The 17,979-nt window shown below is 35.3% G+C and overlaps 1 protein-coding gene across 1 annotated transcript in view; it reads right to left on the bottom strand.

Moving 5' to 3' along the window:
* The window catches only part of LOC145259597 (uncharacterized), a 258,287-nt gene that overhangs the window by 45,807 nt on the left and 194,501 nt on the right, over positions 1-17,979 (bottom strand). Inside the window, exons 26-29 of the mRNA XM_080117250.1 lie at positions 14,434-14,547; positions 11,025-11,273; positions 7,649-7,900; positions 4,328-4,570 (exon numbers count right to left, since the gene is read on the bottom strand). Of these exons, the coding sequence (XP_079973376.1) occupies positions 4,328-4,570; positions 7,649-7,900; positions 11,025-11,273; positions 14,434-14,547 (858 nt within the window). The remainder of the gene's footprint in view (positions 1-4,327; positions 4,571-7,648; positions 7,901-11,024; positions 11,274-14,433; positions 14,548-17,979) is intronic.

Here is a 17,979-nt window from a genome sequence, read left to right as displayed (position 1 = left end):
TTCATACTTTAATTTACAACTTTGCCTCAACGGTTCAGGTTCGATCCTCATACTTACCTACCAAAACATTTTTTAACCCCCCCCCTTAACCCCCGGAGTTTCCACACAAATCTCCAAACACCCGGGTAACGCTGGTTACCACTCGCTAGTATAATTGAAAAGGTATAGTTTTCCCAAAGCATGTACACACACACACACACACACACACACATATATATATATATATATATATATATATATATATATATATATATATATATAGTCATCCACATGCAGTGCTGTTTTGCTGTTTCATAACTCATCAGTGCGGTTAGACAGGCAACTACCTCAAGCCAGGATTTAAATCCAACCGTCTGTACGACAGTCAAGGCTCCTAACCCTATGCTATCTGCGGCTGCTTTGTGAGTCGTCAGTTTAACGAGTCGTGAGTTTTACGATGTTTTGACATCGTCCGAACAACCTCAGCTCGATTTGTTTACACAAAGAGCATCGCTTATACGCTAATGGTAATTCGTGTGTCACTTCTCAATATGCTCAACTCAAGATGAGGAGCATTATAGTCATCCACATGCAGTATTGAAGGTTTCTACCAGCCCCCCAACATACTTGTTCTAAAGATTACATTTCTACCATCTATAAAATTCATGTGTTTATTTTTTTTAACGTAGTTTATATCCATACTTACTTAACCATTGATATGTCGTATAGAGATATACAGCATAATCACGTTGACACACTGTTTTCTGTCAGATCACTGAAGTTAAGCAACGTTGAGCCCTGGTCATTACTAGAATTGGTGACTAATTTGGGAATTCCAGACGCTGCATGTAGGAGGACGTCGACACCTCCCTGCAAGAGTTTCAAAAACCTAACATCGTCATTTCTTCCCTAATGGGGATATACATGCGACTGGGGACCGCTTGTGAATTTTATACTCCCACGGAACTCCCTCTTTTGGAGGAAGATAGTTAAACCCGCATAGGGTTAGCGCCGTTTCACACACACACACACACACACACACACACACACACACACACACACACACACACACACACACACACACACACACACCCGCACGTGCGAGCGCACCTCCTCCACAAACCGATTAAAATATTTTCCCAAATCTCAATACTCCTTATGTCAAATATTGAGTCTGTAGACTGAAAATTGACAGAGTAGTTTGGTAGGGAAATGGACACACACAGACACACGCAGACACCCACACAGAGACAATTTCAGTTTTATAGCTATACTAGCAATGGGTGCCCGGCGTTGCCCGGGTGTTTGGAGGTGTATACTGAGCAAAAAAAAAAAAAAAGGTCAATTTTTTAAAACTTTGACGCCTATTATGACCCCTTAACATTTATTGTTTTGAGCTCAACTTCAGTTATTAAGTTAGATCCATGTCCAAGGAACCTATATATAAAATTTGAAGCTTTTAGACCTAAAATTGTCAGAGGAGTTTGGTAGAGTTCTCAAAGGTCAAATCGTGGAACTTTGACCCCTTAATCGACAAATTTCTGGCCGAAAACCGATTACGTCGATTTTCCCAAATCTCAGTACCCTGTATATCAAATTTCAAGTCTTTAGACTTAAAATTGACAGAGTTATTGTGTATGGAAATGTACACAGACACACACACACAGACACACACAGACACACACACACGTTCACTTTATATATATACTAGCAGGGGTGCCCGGCGTTGCTCGGGTGTTTGGAGGTGTATGCTGTGCAAAAAAAGCAAAAAAAAAAAAAAAAAATGGTTAATTTTTTAAAACTTTGACCCCTATTATGACCCCTTAAAATTTATAGTTTCGGGCTCAAATCACTTTATTAAGTTAGATCCAGGTTCAAGGAACCTATATCTAAAATTTCAAGTGTCTAGACCCAAAATTGTCGGAGGAGTTTGGTAGAGTTCTTAAAGGTCAAATTGTTGAAATTTGACCCCATAACAGCCAAATTTCTGGCTGACACCCGTCACATCGATTTTCCCAAATCTCAGTACCCGGTATTTCAAATTTCGAGTCTATAGACTAAAAATTGACAGAGTTATTGCGTAGGGAAATGTACACAGACAGACAGACACACAGACAGACAGACACGTTCACTTTTATAGATATATAGATATAGATATAGCTATGCATATATATATATAGCAGGCCGCTTTCTAGTAATATCTAAAATTTAGAAAAAGATTATTCATACTTTGACGACAGATTCCGTCAGAAGGACAAGGAGGCGGTTCTTCAGTGGTCTTATGTAATACTAATTCCACAAGAAAACTATTATATGTTATATAAAAGAAAGTTTTGTGGATTTTTGAAAAAAACTTTTTTCAATTTCCTATAATTTTTTCAAGCTGGTGATGGGGCATCCTACCAAATGTCATGTATTTCTAACAAATGCCATGTATTCATCCACTAGGTCTGTCAGAAACTTCGTGAAAAATATTGAATAATTCGACCCCATGTCTTTCCAAGCTTATAACTACTCGAAAAATGTAATTCAAACTCTAATTTTTTTTTTCAATTATAGGAGCAAGGACCAAGGTTTCATTAAAAAAACAAAAAAACAAAACAAAACAAAAAACAAAAAACAACGTGATTTTAAAAAAGGTTTTAAACTTCGGGCTTCACAGATAAATTTCTAAAAACACTTATTTTTTTAGTTTTAAATTTGAATATATTATTTATTGATCTTTTATCTTCAATTTGTGATATATAAAATTTTGGTGAGTAAATTAATTATTTACTATTTAATAGACATTTCAAAATGGGGGGGGTGAATTTATAAAAAAAAACGTTTGTCTAAAATATTATATTCGGTTTATTGGAAAGAGTATAAAATTTCACATTGACCCTGAAAATATCGTAAAAATTGAATCAATAGAAAAATTTTGATAGATTTTTTAAGTTTAAAAATTGAAAAATACTGAGCTCGTAAAATTGAATTAATTTCATTAATTTTTTAAAAAATAAAAAAATAATATTTCTATTACTTTTTATAGAACATTAATAGTTTATTTTATAGTTAATCCATAAAGAAAATAAACAGCCCATTTTTAAAAGAGAAATCACGATTTTTTTTATATTTTATTCGCAGTTTCGTGTTAGGGGTGTCAAAAATTCCTACAAAAATTCTGATACACCTATTCATCCACTATCTCAGATATTGCAACCAAGAGATATTTTAAAGATTCTAACCACCCCTTAAGGCACAATTGCTTGAATCTCTCTTGCACTTGGTTCGCCGGGTATATTAGCGAGGTAGTTTTTCAAATTATTTTTTTATGAGTCGAGGTGCTCCTATAATTATTGGAATGATAGAGATCTTTATAAGATTCCAGTTTTCTGGGTGTGTATGTGCGTATGTATGTGTAATTAAAGAGGAATAGGCATGGCAGAGGAGAAAGGGGAGTTTTGGAACGAGGAAAAGGAAACGAGAGGGTATACTAGAGAGATAGAGGAAGGTTGAGAGAAATAGAAATATGTTATACTTGTGCCCCGCCGGATAGCTCTGCTAGTAGATAAATAAACATGACCAACACAGTTGAAGCCGGAGAAACTGTGTACTTTTTCCTTCTCATGTTTAGGTTCTAAAACAGTGGTTCCCAATCACCGTGCTCCGACACATAAGTTTGCTGTAAAATGAATACTGGTGTGCCACAAAGAGATTATAAATTTTTTAAAAGTTTTCATATCATTAGAAAACCAAGTACGTCCAAGGATGTAGTACTGCTGCCACATCTGGACAGGAACTACTAAAAACAGCTTATCCTGCCTTAACAGAGTACAAAATAGACTTCGTAGCTAAGTGGGGGTGTCCTTTTCTCTTCCCTGCAACCTCTCTCCCACAGAGGAGACGTTGTGAGCCTCTCTTTGTTTTATCGTTATTTCCATGGCAAGTGCTCGTCTGAGCTCAAATCTCTGATACCTCTCGTCAGTCTTTCACGAAAAAAACCCGTCTAGCTGAAACAACTGTCAATAATTTTCCCCACTCTTTATCTGTGCCTAAATCCAAACCTAGATTCCATGAACAAAGCTTCTTTCTGAGAACTGCACGCCTGTGGAACTCTGTTCCGTTTGCCTGTTTACCACCTGACTACAACTTGGATGTCTTCAAGCCCAACATAAACAAGTTCCTAATAAACCGCCCCCTTAAGTAATCCAATTTACTAACTCATTGATTACTGTATGCGCAATAACCCTTATCCTCGAGTGGCCTCCAGACCTTGATAAGTAGTGACTCCTACGTAAAAAAAAAACAAGCCAAAAAACCCGACTACTTAGCCTCATGTAGATGCACTCATGTTAAAATTACTTACTTGTGCAATTTCCGATGCTCGGCGTAGGATCGCTGTACCCATCTTTGCATATGCATGTGTAATTGGTGGCCAGGAGCTTGCAGGTGCTTGTTTCATCGCAAGTATTATTCGTACAATGATTTTTATTGCAGTTTGTTCCAAAGTAACCAGGGAAACAAGAACAGCCTAATACTGTGTCACAAGTTCCGTTAACGCAGTTGCAAAGGTTAGAGCATTTCTCACCCCAAAGATTGTCTGGGCAAGCTGAAAAAAAAAAAGAAGAAAAGAAAGCATATTTACATGTCAATATTTTTTTTATTGTCTAGTGATAAGAATAGGAAAAGTGCATATAACACAACAAAAAAAGGGATAACAGTTCTCTGAGTATTTACATCGAGCCAATCGGAGAAACATACCTGGCTCATCTTTGGTATTGTTTGACGGGAAGCTGCAAAGAAGATCCATCCTAATAAATCAACAAATCTCGTGGTGCCTTTTCAGCAACTTTATTACAGATGTTTCCCCATTGGAAATCTGCACGCTGGTCCATCGTTCCTTATATTTGATAGGTGTTGGAACCTTTGACCCCCCCGAGTGCTTTGAGCCATTACAACCAGTCAGCTTGACTTTCTCTCTGTCTCTTTCAAACTCTAAACACTAACTGAGAAACTGATTACGTGTATTTTCAAGTTATCTCATTACATCATTAACTTCGCGTGACCAAAGACACAAATCGGATGATCCACCTTTGTCACGTATAGGCGTTTATCTAGCTAACATTCCTATTTGTTTAGTTATGAAAACTAACATTTCTTCTTGATTTCTAACAAATATTTTTATCCTAAAAAAACCGTTCGTCTTAATTCATTCTTTCTAACATTCTATTTTGCAACATCAATAACTATCATGATACTAATCGTCCAGATCGGGCCAACTACTTAACAGTCCTTTTGTTGGATAGAAAATAATCAATAAGAAATAAACTCTCTCTCTCCCTCCCCCCCTCTCTCTCTCTCTCTCTCTCTCTCTCCTCTACGTTCATTCTCTCCAATAAAAGAAGAAGAAATCAGCGGGCATCTGCTTGGTGTCTTTCCTACATGAGAAGTTCATTCGCCGAGTTAAACAAATTAGGCGATCTGCAACCATTAGACGACATGACCACTCATGAAACGGCCAAGTGAAGCATTGGCGATGCAGAGAAATAAAAGACCCCGCATAAACACCCCCACATGTATAAAAAGACTTGTAATTTATTGGTTTTACTGATCACTCATAAGTGAAAAAGTAATACATAGGTCCCATAAAATTCGAAAAGAATGTGTGCAGGTGCGTGCAAAGAAGTTGAGGTAATATGTCTCACATACCTTGGATTTTATACGTGTGTTACGCGCATGTGTGCATAAAATAAGTTTTGTTTTATTCATTGATTGCTTCTACATGAAAACATTACATTTATCGCGCAATGATATTAGCACTTCGTGTGCTGAAACATCTTCTGCCAGCTTCCATAAAGCCTGTTTTTTTTTATGGATGCCAAAATCCGTCGGGTTAGGGCTGGGATTGCGATCGATACGTGTAAACAGTCTGATTCCAGTGTGTACTTTTTCCTTCTCATATTGAGATTCTAAAACAGCGGTTCCCACTCGCTGTGCTGAGACACATAAGTTTGCTGTAGAATGAACACTGGCGTGCCGCAAAGAGGTTATGAATTAAAAAAAAATTCATATAATAATTATAATCGGAGTTGTTTATATTAAGAAATACTAACTTACAGTTTTACTTAAATGATATTGATGATTCATAGTGAGCCGTTCATACCTACCAATTTGCCTTGTCTAGATCAAACACACAGACACAGAACAAGCTGTGCGCAGTAGCACACACACACACGCATGGAGTGGAGCACGTGCAAACATCACATAACTTTGATACGCATGCATTTTCTGTGACCTCTGACATAGCCTTCCGTTTCCCTTCTCTTCTCACTTTGCACACGTAAACATGTGCGCACCACAAACATGCATCATCTTGTGAGGTAAGGCTACACTTTTCTTTGTATAAACCTTGTTACCTTTAAGATGCTTACACGTAGAGCTAATACAGTATGAACAATCCAGGACTGTTATAATTAAGCTATATATCGCTCGTGTAATAAGAAACATCATAATAATAATCATAACAAATATCAATATATCAATATATTAATTTATATATACATATTGATATATATTTATCTCCAGATATAATAATTTGAATAATTTGCTGCAAAGAAGGTGGATTCCCTCTAAGGTGCTACAAAACTACTTACACCTGAAAGTATCCTGTACCTCTATAAGGCCATCATTCGCCCATGTATGGAGTACTGTTGTCACATTTGGTCTGGGACATCTGCTGCTTGTTTCTCATTCCTGGACAGGGTTCAAAAGAGAGTCGCCAACCTGATAGGTCCTGAACTGTCAGCTAGTCTTCAATCTTTGTCCCATCGACGAAATGTTGCATCACTCTGCCTGTTCTACAAATACTTCAATGGTGAATGCTCTGGCGAACTACAAGCACTTGCACCTCCTCGACGCGAATACCCCCGACAAACCCGACAAGCAACTAAGTCCCACCCCTTCACAGTAGAGATCCCTAAGTGTAAGAAAACCTTTTACTCCAGTAGTTTCTTCCCCCAGAACTGCTAGACTTTGGAACTTTCTTCAAGGATTTGGCTTTCCCAACTGTACTGACATGCAGAAGTTCAAGTGTAATGTGGACAAACATCTTGCTACTCATCTCCCTTCATAATGTCCCTGCAACTTATGTCTCCGATAGTAGCCCCCTACTACAAAGTGGCATTGTGCCTTGTTTGGGATGAAAATTGAATTGAAAAAAAAAATTAACTGCAGAAATTCACCTTTAGTAAATTATTTCGTAGCTTTCCAAACAAGCGCGTCACGTAAAATTATAGTATGCCCGCATTAGTTCCATATTATTTCTTCATCTTTCGATTTGAATCGCTAGTGTAAATTTCTATTTCTGCTCAATCCGCGATCATTCTCTCATACAATTAACATTTAGACGGAGTTGCAGAATTGCCCCTCTCTAAATAATTAGTCCTCATCCCGACCCATTATACACCGGGGAGCAAAAATTATGCAGTGAACGACGACCGCTCTTATTTCCTTCAAACATTATCTGTGATTATGCTTTCGCCACACTTATTAATACACGGACACAATGATTGGCCCCTTGCTCTCTTTTATGGCTGCGATAATGTAAGTAAAAACTATTTCAACCCGACGGTATATCATATCAGCCCCCGCACCCCCACAAGTGTCTCCAGATCTGAAAAATACCTACATTGACAATTTCCATCTTTTTCCGAGCTCGCATTGAAGTATCCGTCCTTGCATTCACATATGTAACCGGAGAGCACTGACTTGCAGGTGCTTGTTTGATCGCAACTGTTATCTTTGCAGTAGTTTATCCTTTCGTCGCAGTATAGACTGGTGTACCCTGCATTGCATTGACAGCCATCGATGTGGTCGCAATTTCCATTCACGCAATTGCATTCTTTTAAGCAGTTTTCACCCCAATGGTTCGAATCACATTCTGCAAAAGAAAATAAAAAAAAGATCTTTGTCTAAAAAAAGTCACAAATTCTGATTTTTCTTGGAAAAATTAGTTAAAATAATTCTACAGATAGTTTACCAATTTGCAACATAGCTATCAGGTTGACAAGAAAGTTCTTGCAGTTTTTACCTTTTAAATTCAAGTGAACATATCTCGGCTCAAACAAAAGCTAATTGATCAAAATTAGCACCATCAGAATCAATACACTTTTGACAGTAACATAAAAATCTTGAGTTCTGGTGGCGATGAAGTCGCTGAAGGCGTTTTTAATATCGCTTAGGTTTTTTGAAGTATTTCTCGCCTAGAAAGTTGTCAATACGCTTGAAAAAGTAATAGTCGATAGGTGAGAGGTCTGGAGAGTACGGCGGATGAGACAGAGTTTTGTAGCCCAATTTGTTCAACTTCTTCAGGGTCGATTTAGCAACGTGTGGTCGCGCGGTCGTGGAGGAGAATCAGCAAGCTGCTGTGTAAGCCGCGCAAATTGAATTAATAAAACATTACCTGCGTTTGAAACTTTGCATATAATTTGAAATCAAGAATTACGTATACAAATACGTTTGGAAGGCTAAAAATCGACGCATATGTTTTTATATATAAACAAAATTACTTGTTCAATTCAGATATTTCGATGATGTACATATAATATCAGAATTAAACAAATTTGTTTATATAAAAATATGCATTGTTTTTTAGCGTTCCAAATTTATATACGTAATTCTTAATTTCAAAATATATGCAACGCTTCAAATACAGGTAATATTTTATATATATATTTCTTTTCTTTTACTGAATTGATAGGTGCTTTTTCTTCCGATGAGTTAAGGGCAGAATAGATTCAATGATTTATGTAATAATTAAATGAATGATTTTGTGCTACAAAACAGGTGCTGTCAAGAATTGTGTATATCAACGTATTTAAAGGAATAAATTATAAGATGGGCAATATCTTGAAATTTGAAATATAGACTTTTGTCATTTATTTACTATATGCTCTGTAATTCCATTGAGCTTCATAAATTAAAGGATTGGTAAAAATTAAAGGTGGAATATAATTGAAAATAAGTGAAGCATGCATGGTCCACCGTGAGTGCACAGTGAACGAAGCATACAAATATGACTAAGTTCAGCATTTGCCTCCCCACCCCGTCGATTTAGACCCTAAATCCTGATGAAAATGAACAAACGGTGCAGTTTTATACCTTAACATACGTACATTTGAGTTCTGTACCATGCAAAAAACGAAATGACCAAGTGCACCCCCCCTATTTAGCCCCAAAAGTCCCCAAGGCCTTAACATATTTAAATTTGAGTTCGGCACCATGCAAAACTGCTAAATAGATATACGCAGAAATGTTTTGACAAAATAGTCCGCAAAATGGAGTGTTTTTATTAGTCCTAAAAGAGCCCCTGGAGCACACTCAAGAGTTATCGCAAAGTATAGACAAACAAAATTATATAGAAATTAGTTAGTTACAACTTTTCAGAAAAGTTTGATAAAAATCCAAGGCATCAATTTTTTTTTAATAAGAACAAAATCGTCAATTTTAGCCATTTTAACCCGAAAGGCACCCCTAGGGGGGTGGGGACCCCGAAGTTTTACTGGAAAATCCGTTCTGTTACTTTTTACTCATATCATGTTTAATGTTTGTGCAAGGCGTAGTTATTAAGAAAAGTGCGGGAAGACGAGCGGACAAACGGACAGTGATGAATTTACAAGTCTACTCGCCTTTTGTCGAGGGATCAAAAACATATTCCCCTTACACACACACACACACACACACACACACACACACACACACACACACACACACACACACATATATATATATATATGTCAGACATATATATATACATATATATATATGACATATATATATATATATATATATATATATATATATATATATGACATATATATATATATGTCAGACATATATATATATATATATATATATATATATATATATATATATATATATATATATAGGTAAATCATTTAGTTGAAACGGGCTCGGTTCGTATATACCAGTTGTAATGGATTAAAATATCTTTCTCATAAATAACGTTTATATAATTAAAAATATCTTTCTTTATATAAATTTTGTAAATTTAGAAATACAAACATGAAAAACTTTAAATAAAATGAAAATAAAAATAGAACAGTAATAATACAAAAAAAAAGCGAAAATAATTAATATAAGTTAAAGTAAATTCAGCATGATGCTTCCATTGGCAACTCAGAAGGAACGGCAGAGTGTTCCTGCTACATTAACTATATAAGTTGTCCAAAATTGTGCTTTACATGTTTTTTAAAGTAAACAACTGGAGAGTACGTGACCAAATATGCAGCAATAACATAATTTTGCAGACTTGTTAATCGCATTACGAAACAATATTGTAATGGATACTTTTGAAAAGTAATAAATGACCAACTGAGAAAACTCGATATTTGTAAGTTGGAGAATATTTATAGTCCACTATATATATATATATATATATATATATATATATATATATATATATATATATATATATATATATATATATATATATATATATATATAGTTATAGTTATGGCTAAATACAGACCAATCAACATGATGATTAAAAAAAATAAAAAATTAAAATAAAGGTTAGCTAACCAAGTTTCGTTCCTCGTTCAACAGAGTTAAATCGAGGAAAATGCGATTAAAAAACAAAACAAGAAAAAATAGTCATGAATATGGCGGGGGAGTGTAAAAAAAAGGGGGGGAAATAAGCGGGGGGGGGGGAGAGATTGCAGAGAAGCTAAATTAAGCCTTAAAAGATTTTCTTTGTGCTTGTAAAGAGAAAGTCACAAAGACTTAATAAAAATAGTCTCTAGAATTTTTAGAGAAAAGAGTGAGTGCGACTTACTCAATATCGTAAACATGTCAGCACTGAAATTCGTTGTACACGTATGGCTATTTATAAGGTGCTCGCAAATCGAAGAACCATACGTATTACTCAGTATTTTATAGATATATAGATAGATAGTAAATAATATATATATATATATATGTATGTATGTATGTATTATGCGTGTGCACTTGTTACAAGTGAGTCAAGGCATAAAATAACTTACCTGTGCAGTTTCCCATACTCGGATTGGCGTTGGTGTAACCCGTTTTACATTCACACGTGTACTTCGTCTCCAGCGACTTGCATGTGCTGCTGTTATCGCAGGGGTTAGGATTGCAAAAGTTTACCTTTTCGTCGCACTTCACACCTTTGTAACCGCTATCGCAGACACATCCCCGCACGCTATCACACGTCCCTTGTAGGCATTCGCATTTATTCAAGCAATTGGGACCCCAGTTGATCGACTTACACGCTGAAAAAGAAGAAAGACAACATATAAAAATATATAAGGTGCAAGTCCAATATTTTAGCTAATTACAAATAAACCAAAATATAGGAAACATCTTTGTATACGGGTTACGGAACGAAAATGTCATACGCCAAACATCAGATAAATTGATAACTTTTTCACGAGTATAAACGATTTTAATAGTAAATCTTGCCGTTACACAGTTTATTTTAATCTCGGTAATTCGAATCGAGTTGTTTCCCTTTATTTATTAAACATGGCGAATCAAAACACAATATCTCGCTTTCTCGTCAAATTTAATTTTCACAGTGAAAAAAACCTATATAATCAATGACGCTTCTTAATTTTTGAGATGAGGATTGGTTATTCGTTGTTTTTGGATTTTTTGGGCTACTGTTCTCATCTTGAGTATGATTTCACAATGTTTATATAGATAATATATGCAGTAATAAGTAAAAGCAATTATATATATATATATATATATATATATATATATATATATATATAATTTTCTTTTAAAGATTGTAACGCTGGGTATGGGGCAGCCAAACCAGCTGACAACATTGCCCTGCTTTTTATTGAAACCAACCGAGAGCTCTTTTTAGTATCCTCGTTGTTCCCTTAAGTGCAATTGTCTGGATCTCTTTTGCGCTTGGTTCACCAGGAATATTAGTTAGGTAGGACTTCAAGTTCTTCTTCATAAGCCCTGTAGCACGTACAATAACTGGTATGATTGATATCTCTCTAAGATTCCAGTTTCTTTTCATATCATACATGAGACCTTGATATTTGGTCTGTTTCTCTCTTTCAGCTCTGTTCAGACCTCCATCATTAAGGACACTCATTTCAACCAAGATTGCAACTTTCTTTGACTTATTTCATATAACTATGCCAGGTTTCACAGCAGCATTTTAAAGGTAGGTGGCTGTAGGGATTACATGGTCGTACTGTATTGTATATAAGTCATTTCCAACTGTTCTTTGAGGTTGATGTTCCCAGGATTTACTGCTACATTGGATGTTAGTTTTTTACAGATGGTCCAGTGGAGATACTTACATACTCCATCATATACATATATATATATTGAATGCCTACTGGGGAGAACTTGAATGCCTACTAGACACTGTCCTCGAGTGTCTACGGTCTCTCTGTAAAGGGGTTTGTCAGAACAATCTGGCATGAGGATACTTTTTCCATAAAAGTGAACCCTGACTAAATATTCAAAATCACATAGTATTCGCAGCCCAAATAAGATCTCCTCACTACGGCTCCCCCACAGCTTTCCCGAGGAATGGTGCACCTTCTCCAAGTGATATTGCCTCAAGTAATAGCACGACGCTGGATACTCCACCAGACTAGATAAATTCTTGTCCTGGAATTCAGTAAGATCGTAAGACCAACATGAAAGATATACTACAACATATAAAAATGGTTAATTGGGGAGAGGAAAATTATGTTACAAATTTCTTTACTAACTCAGCGCTTGAGAGATAAAGAACTTTAATGAAACATTCGAATATCTATGTATCTCATAGAGACTTCAAGTGTTAGCCCCAGGTCGTGGGCCCCTTGATTTCTGAGAACTTCGACTGAAGTAAAATAAAACAAAAAAGAGAGAATATATATATATATATATATATATATGTGTGTGTGTGTGTGTGTGTGTAAACGGTAACTTATAGAATAATGTATAGTAACAATAATCAGTAATAAATAATGATATTTACAACTAGAAGTATATAAAAAGAGTAGAAAGGGCTGCTAAGAGTTGAAAATTGAAAAAAAAAATGGTACTGGGGTCATCGGTTTTTATCTGTCAATTCTTTCGTGAATGCGCATGCGCGAATCGTTCACCTGACATCTTCCTTATGTTAATAAGTAAGTTTGAAAAACTTTTTTTTAAATGTGTTAAACTGGCCTAATGGTTATCGTACTTGACTCAGTGTCCTTAGGTTTTTATTTTTTATCTCAGCTTGAATATTTTTTACTTACAAGAAGTGAGCTATATATTATTTAATTGGAATTCATTATTTATTAATTCATTTATTTATCCTCATCTTTCTTAGATGTTGTTTCATATATATATATATATATATATATATATATATATATATATATATATATATATATATATATATATATATATATATATATATGTGACTAAAACCTTCAACCTTGATCGCCCTTCGGGGACAGTGACGCAATGGATAGAGGCGTTGAATCTCTACGGTTCCAAGTGAGAATTGTCTGAAGATAGCGGTTTCAATCCTACCCAAAGCCGGCCAGAGGCTTACTCGGCCAAAAACGTGGTGAGACGACAACAACTATGGATGGCAGTGATTGTTGAGAATGCAGTTAAGAGATTCGGAGTTCCTATCCCGTCACAGTTACCACAGAAGAGACGTTGCGAGCCTATCCTTGTTTTATCGTTATTTCCATGGCAGATGCTCGTCTGAACTCCAATCTCTGGTCCCCTCTCGCCAATCTTTCACTAAAAACACCCGTCTAGCTGAATCCACTGTGAAAAATTTCCCCCACTCTATATCTGTGCCTAAATCAAAACGCGGATTCCATGAACAAAGCTTCTTTCTTAGAACTGCACGCCTGTGGAAATCTGTTCCGTCTGCCTGCTTCCCTCCGGACTACAACTTGGATGTCTTCAAGTCCAATGTTAACAAATTCCTAATGAACCGCCCCCTTAAGTAAACACTTCATCAAAGCTCCACGCTAAGGTAATGTACTTGCAATAACCCTTATCCCTGAGTGGCTTCCGGGCCTTGATAAGTGGTGATCAATGTGTAAAAAAAAAAAAAAACCTAACGAAGGCCAGTTGGCCGAAACGTCGTGAAACAACATCTAAGAAAGATGAGGATAATAGTCCGCAATAAAATAAATTAATAAGAAGTGAGCTGTTTAGAAAAAAAAAAAACAAAAAAAAAACATAATACTCGCATGCACATGTCTCAGTTTCTGTATAAATTAAAATATAATATTTATGCGCAGTTTATGACCGGACACCGCCGTATTGTAATAAAAAGCCTTATTGTTTGGTACGAGATTTTTAGCTTTCGCAGAAACGAAATCAGTTTATTTAAATTTTAGAAACGAAATCAAGTTCGATTCTCATTTCATTCTAATCGAAAATAAAGGAAATATATCTTACGTGTACAGGCGGTTCCTTCTTGATAAAAGCCGCTGTTACAGTCACATGTGAGCACCGTTGTGTTGGAAATACACGTGCCATTCTTGCAAGGGTCGTTCACACACAAATCAATAACTGCAAAGAAAATGGAAGACATTTCAAAAGAAGATTAGTCATTCAAAATGAAAGCGGAACGTGGTGGCGTTATTGGCCGCAACATAGTCATTTTCAAGTCCAATGTAAAATAATTCTTTAAAACCTGATGTTCTCTTCTTCTCTTTTCAACCTTTTTTAACAAATAAGACGTTACTAGTTTATCTTTGGTCTGTAAGCATCCATACCTAATATATATATATATATATATATATATATATATATATATATATATATATATATATATATATATAAAGCCTTGTATGTAATATACTCAGTTTGTGTAATCCAGTAAATTTTCACATACCAATAAGTTTTAAGCCAAAAAGAGTTGACTTAAAAAGTAAGCTACAAAATTATCATATTTCATAATTGAGTATTAATATATTTCAAACGATATAATGTTTGAAATTGTCGTTCTGGTATGGAAACAATTGTAACGTAAAATTAAATACACTTTTTGTTGCTATCAACACCTTTTTTGAAGTCTTGTTCTTGCTTACACAATATATATATATATATATATATATATATATATATATATATATATATATGTGTGTGTGTGTGTGTGTGTGTGTGTATGTATGAGATGTAGGTAAAATATTTTCTCGTGTTTTTTCTTATAAGGGAAATGGATTCCATATTGTTCATTGTTAAAGTGTTTTTTATTCAATACGTCTGATGAAAGGCTGTTCTTGTGAAAATTTTCAAACGACATAATGTTTGAGTTTGTCCGAATAGTCTTGAAACAATTGTAACGAACGATGAAATACACGATTTGTTGCTATCAATCTATTTCTTGATGTCTTGATTTTGTTAAAACAATATATGTATGCTCAATTATGAAATATAGTAATTTTGAAGCTTACAGTTTAAGTCATGCCATTTTGACTTAAAACTTATTGGTATATGAACGGTTACCGAATTTTCAATTATATAAACCCAATAAAATTCGGAATACTATAAGTAAGACTCTTTCTCTCTCTCTCTCTCTCTCTCTCTCTCTCTCTCTCTCTATATATATATATATATATATATATATATATATATATATATATATATATATATATATAGGGTGAACAGAAAGTCCTTGGACCAATTCAAAAGTGGTTTATTAATAGAAAATTACAAAAATATAAATTAAACATGAATGAAAATTATAAGTTAGGAAACCAAGAATAAATTCAAATTATTTATTTTCAATGTGGTGTCTCTTCCTTTCGATTAGACGTTCAATTCTCTGTCTGAAGTTACCAACCGAGGCACGCAGCGTTTCCTGGGGTATTTTAGCCCATTCACTCAGAAGAGATGACTTCAAAGCATCAACATTTTGATGAGCAACAGAACAGACCTTTGCCTCCAACAAAGACTACACCGAAAAATCCATGGGATTCAAATCAGGCGATGCAAGAAGCCACATCTCCTTACTCCAGAATCTTGGAAAATGACGTTTGCACCAGTCCTGAGTTTTTCTTGAGGTGTGGGATGGTGCTCCATCTTGTTGGAAGGTGACAGGCTGATCTTTGAAGTGTTTCTTCATCTCTTCAAATGCTGGAACAAAAATATCGTTAATGTAGCGATCTATGTTGATCTTAACCCCCTGCTCCACGAAAATCAGAGGCGACTTCCAAGATTTGGAGACTGCAGCCCACACCATGAGGGAAGACGGCTTTTGTCGGCGGAAAACTATTCTCCCGGAGTCATCAATGTCTGCTGAAGATTTTGCGTAAACTCTGTCGTTCTGATTGTTAACAGTCGCTTCAATTGTGAAGAGTTTTTCATCAGAAAAAACGATCTCTCGCTCTGTCGTGCCAGCCTTCAATTCTCCAAGAAGAAGCTTTGCTCTTTCCAGTCTCTTGTGCTTTTGGGCAGGTGTGGGGTACTGTCTCTTTCTCATCTTGTAGGGGGACAACTGGAGATCGTTTTTATTCTCATCGAGGTCACGCTCACATTCATGTGTTTAGCCATTTGTCTTGCAGATCTCTTCGGGTTCCTCCTTACCCTCTCTCGGACAGCTTTAATCACATTCTTTGTTCGAGCAGTGCGCGGTCTTCCACTCTTAGGACGGTCTTCAGATGTACCAAGTTCCTTAAATCTGTTCACAACATGGTACACGGTGGATTTAGCCACTTTCAAGAGCTTAATAATCTCTGAGTTTGTCCTTCCTGCGCAATGAAGCTGAATTATGGCCTCTCGTTTGCTCATTTTTCTGAAAGTTTAAACAAAATTATTTTAATATTTTTGTTGAAAATAATTAGAGCAATAGTTACACTAAATACTTTATTCGAAAAGAGAAAAAGTGATTTTAACAATATTTAATTTTAAAACTAAAAATGGTCCAAGGACTTTCTGTTCACCCTGTATATATATATATATGAAGACTGAAGGATCGATCGAAAATTATGTACTTATAAAAAAATTTTTTTAATTTTTTTTCATAATATTATTTTGTATTCCTGCACGTCACCAATTGAAAACTAATAAAGAAAAGTTATAAGCTTTTATACTTTTCGTATTCCTTTTTATACATTTCCATTCATATATATATATATATATATATATATATATATATATATATATATATATATATATATATATATATACTTTTCGTATTCCTTTTTATACATTTTCATTCATACACACATACATACATACATATATATATATATATATATATATATAAGTAAATTTTTGGTACAGCAAAATGGAAGGAGAAATTTCAGAGGAAACATAATTTAATTTAAATACCAAAAAAACAAGAAATGGGCAGGTGAAATTATTAAAATATCCTTAAGGCCTTATCGTCTGACCCTCTAAGAGGAAACGTCAGAATGATAAATTAAAAACTAAGAAAACGAATGAGGGAAGAAGGGAATTTTGGTTTCAGTTGGAAGAACAGTGGGGGAAAAAAAAAATCTCACTGTTCAGGTGGTTTTAAATCAATGAATATCTCCAACTGGTGTTTCAGAATCTTTTGTCTACACAGGCTAGGTCGAGAGTTGTTAATAACTAACGCCTCAATAATATTGAGATGATAGTTCGACCTAGCACTGTATAGAACAGAAAACCACCCATCGGAATATTGATCGGCACACCTATTTATACTCAACAGGTGATTACCAATGGCGGACTCATGAGCTTGGGAGTGCCCGGATATTCTCGAAACCTGGTGTAGTCGAATATCCCGAGGGATATGTTGGGATATTCTCATTTCTAATCTTTGGGATGTTTTGCCAACGTAGTCAGCTCCACACTGACAAACGAATTTATAAACAACAGAGTTCTTTTGAATGGTTGGCAAAACATCTTTACGAAAAGAAGAGAAAAAGGTTCGAGTTGTGTAAACTATTCTAAGCATAGTAGCTGGAAAACAACGTTGAGTAGCAGAAGAAATCCTTTCAACAATATGAAGGC

This window comes from Euprymna scolopes, chromosome 35 (assembly GCF_053919585.1).
Source record: "Euprymna scolopes isolate OS-2025 chromosome 35, ASM5391958v1, whole genome shotgun sequence".
Classification (NCBI taxonomy): domain Eukaryota; kingdom Metazoa; phylum Mollusca; class Cephalopoda; order Sepiida; family Sepiolidae; genus Euprymna; species Euprymna scolopes.
Note: the sequence above shows the minus strand (reverse complement) of the source record. Positions and strands in the feature narration are given on the sequence as shown.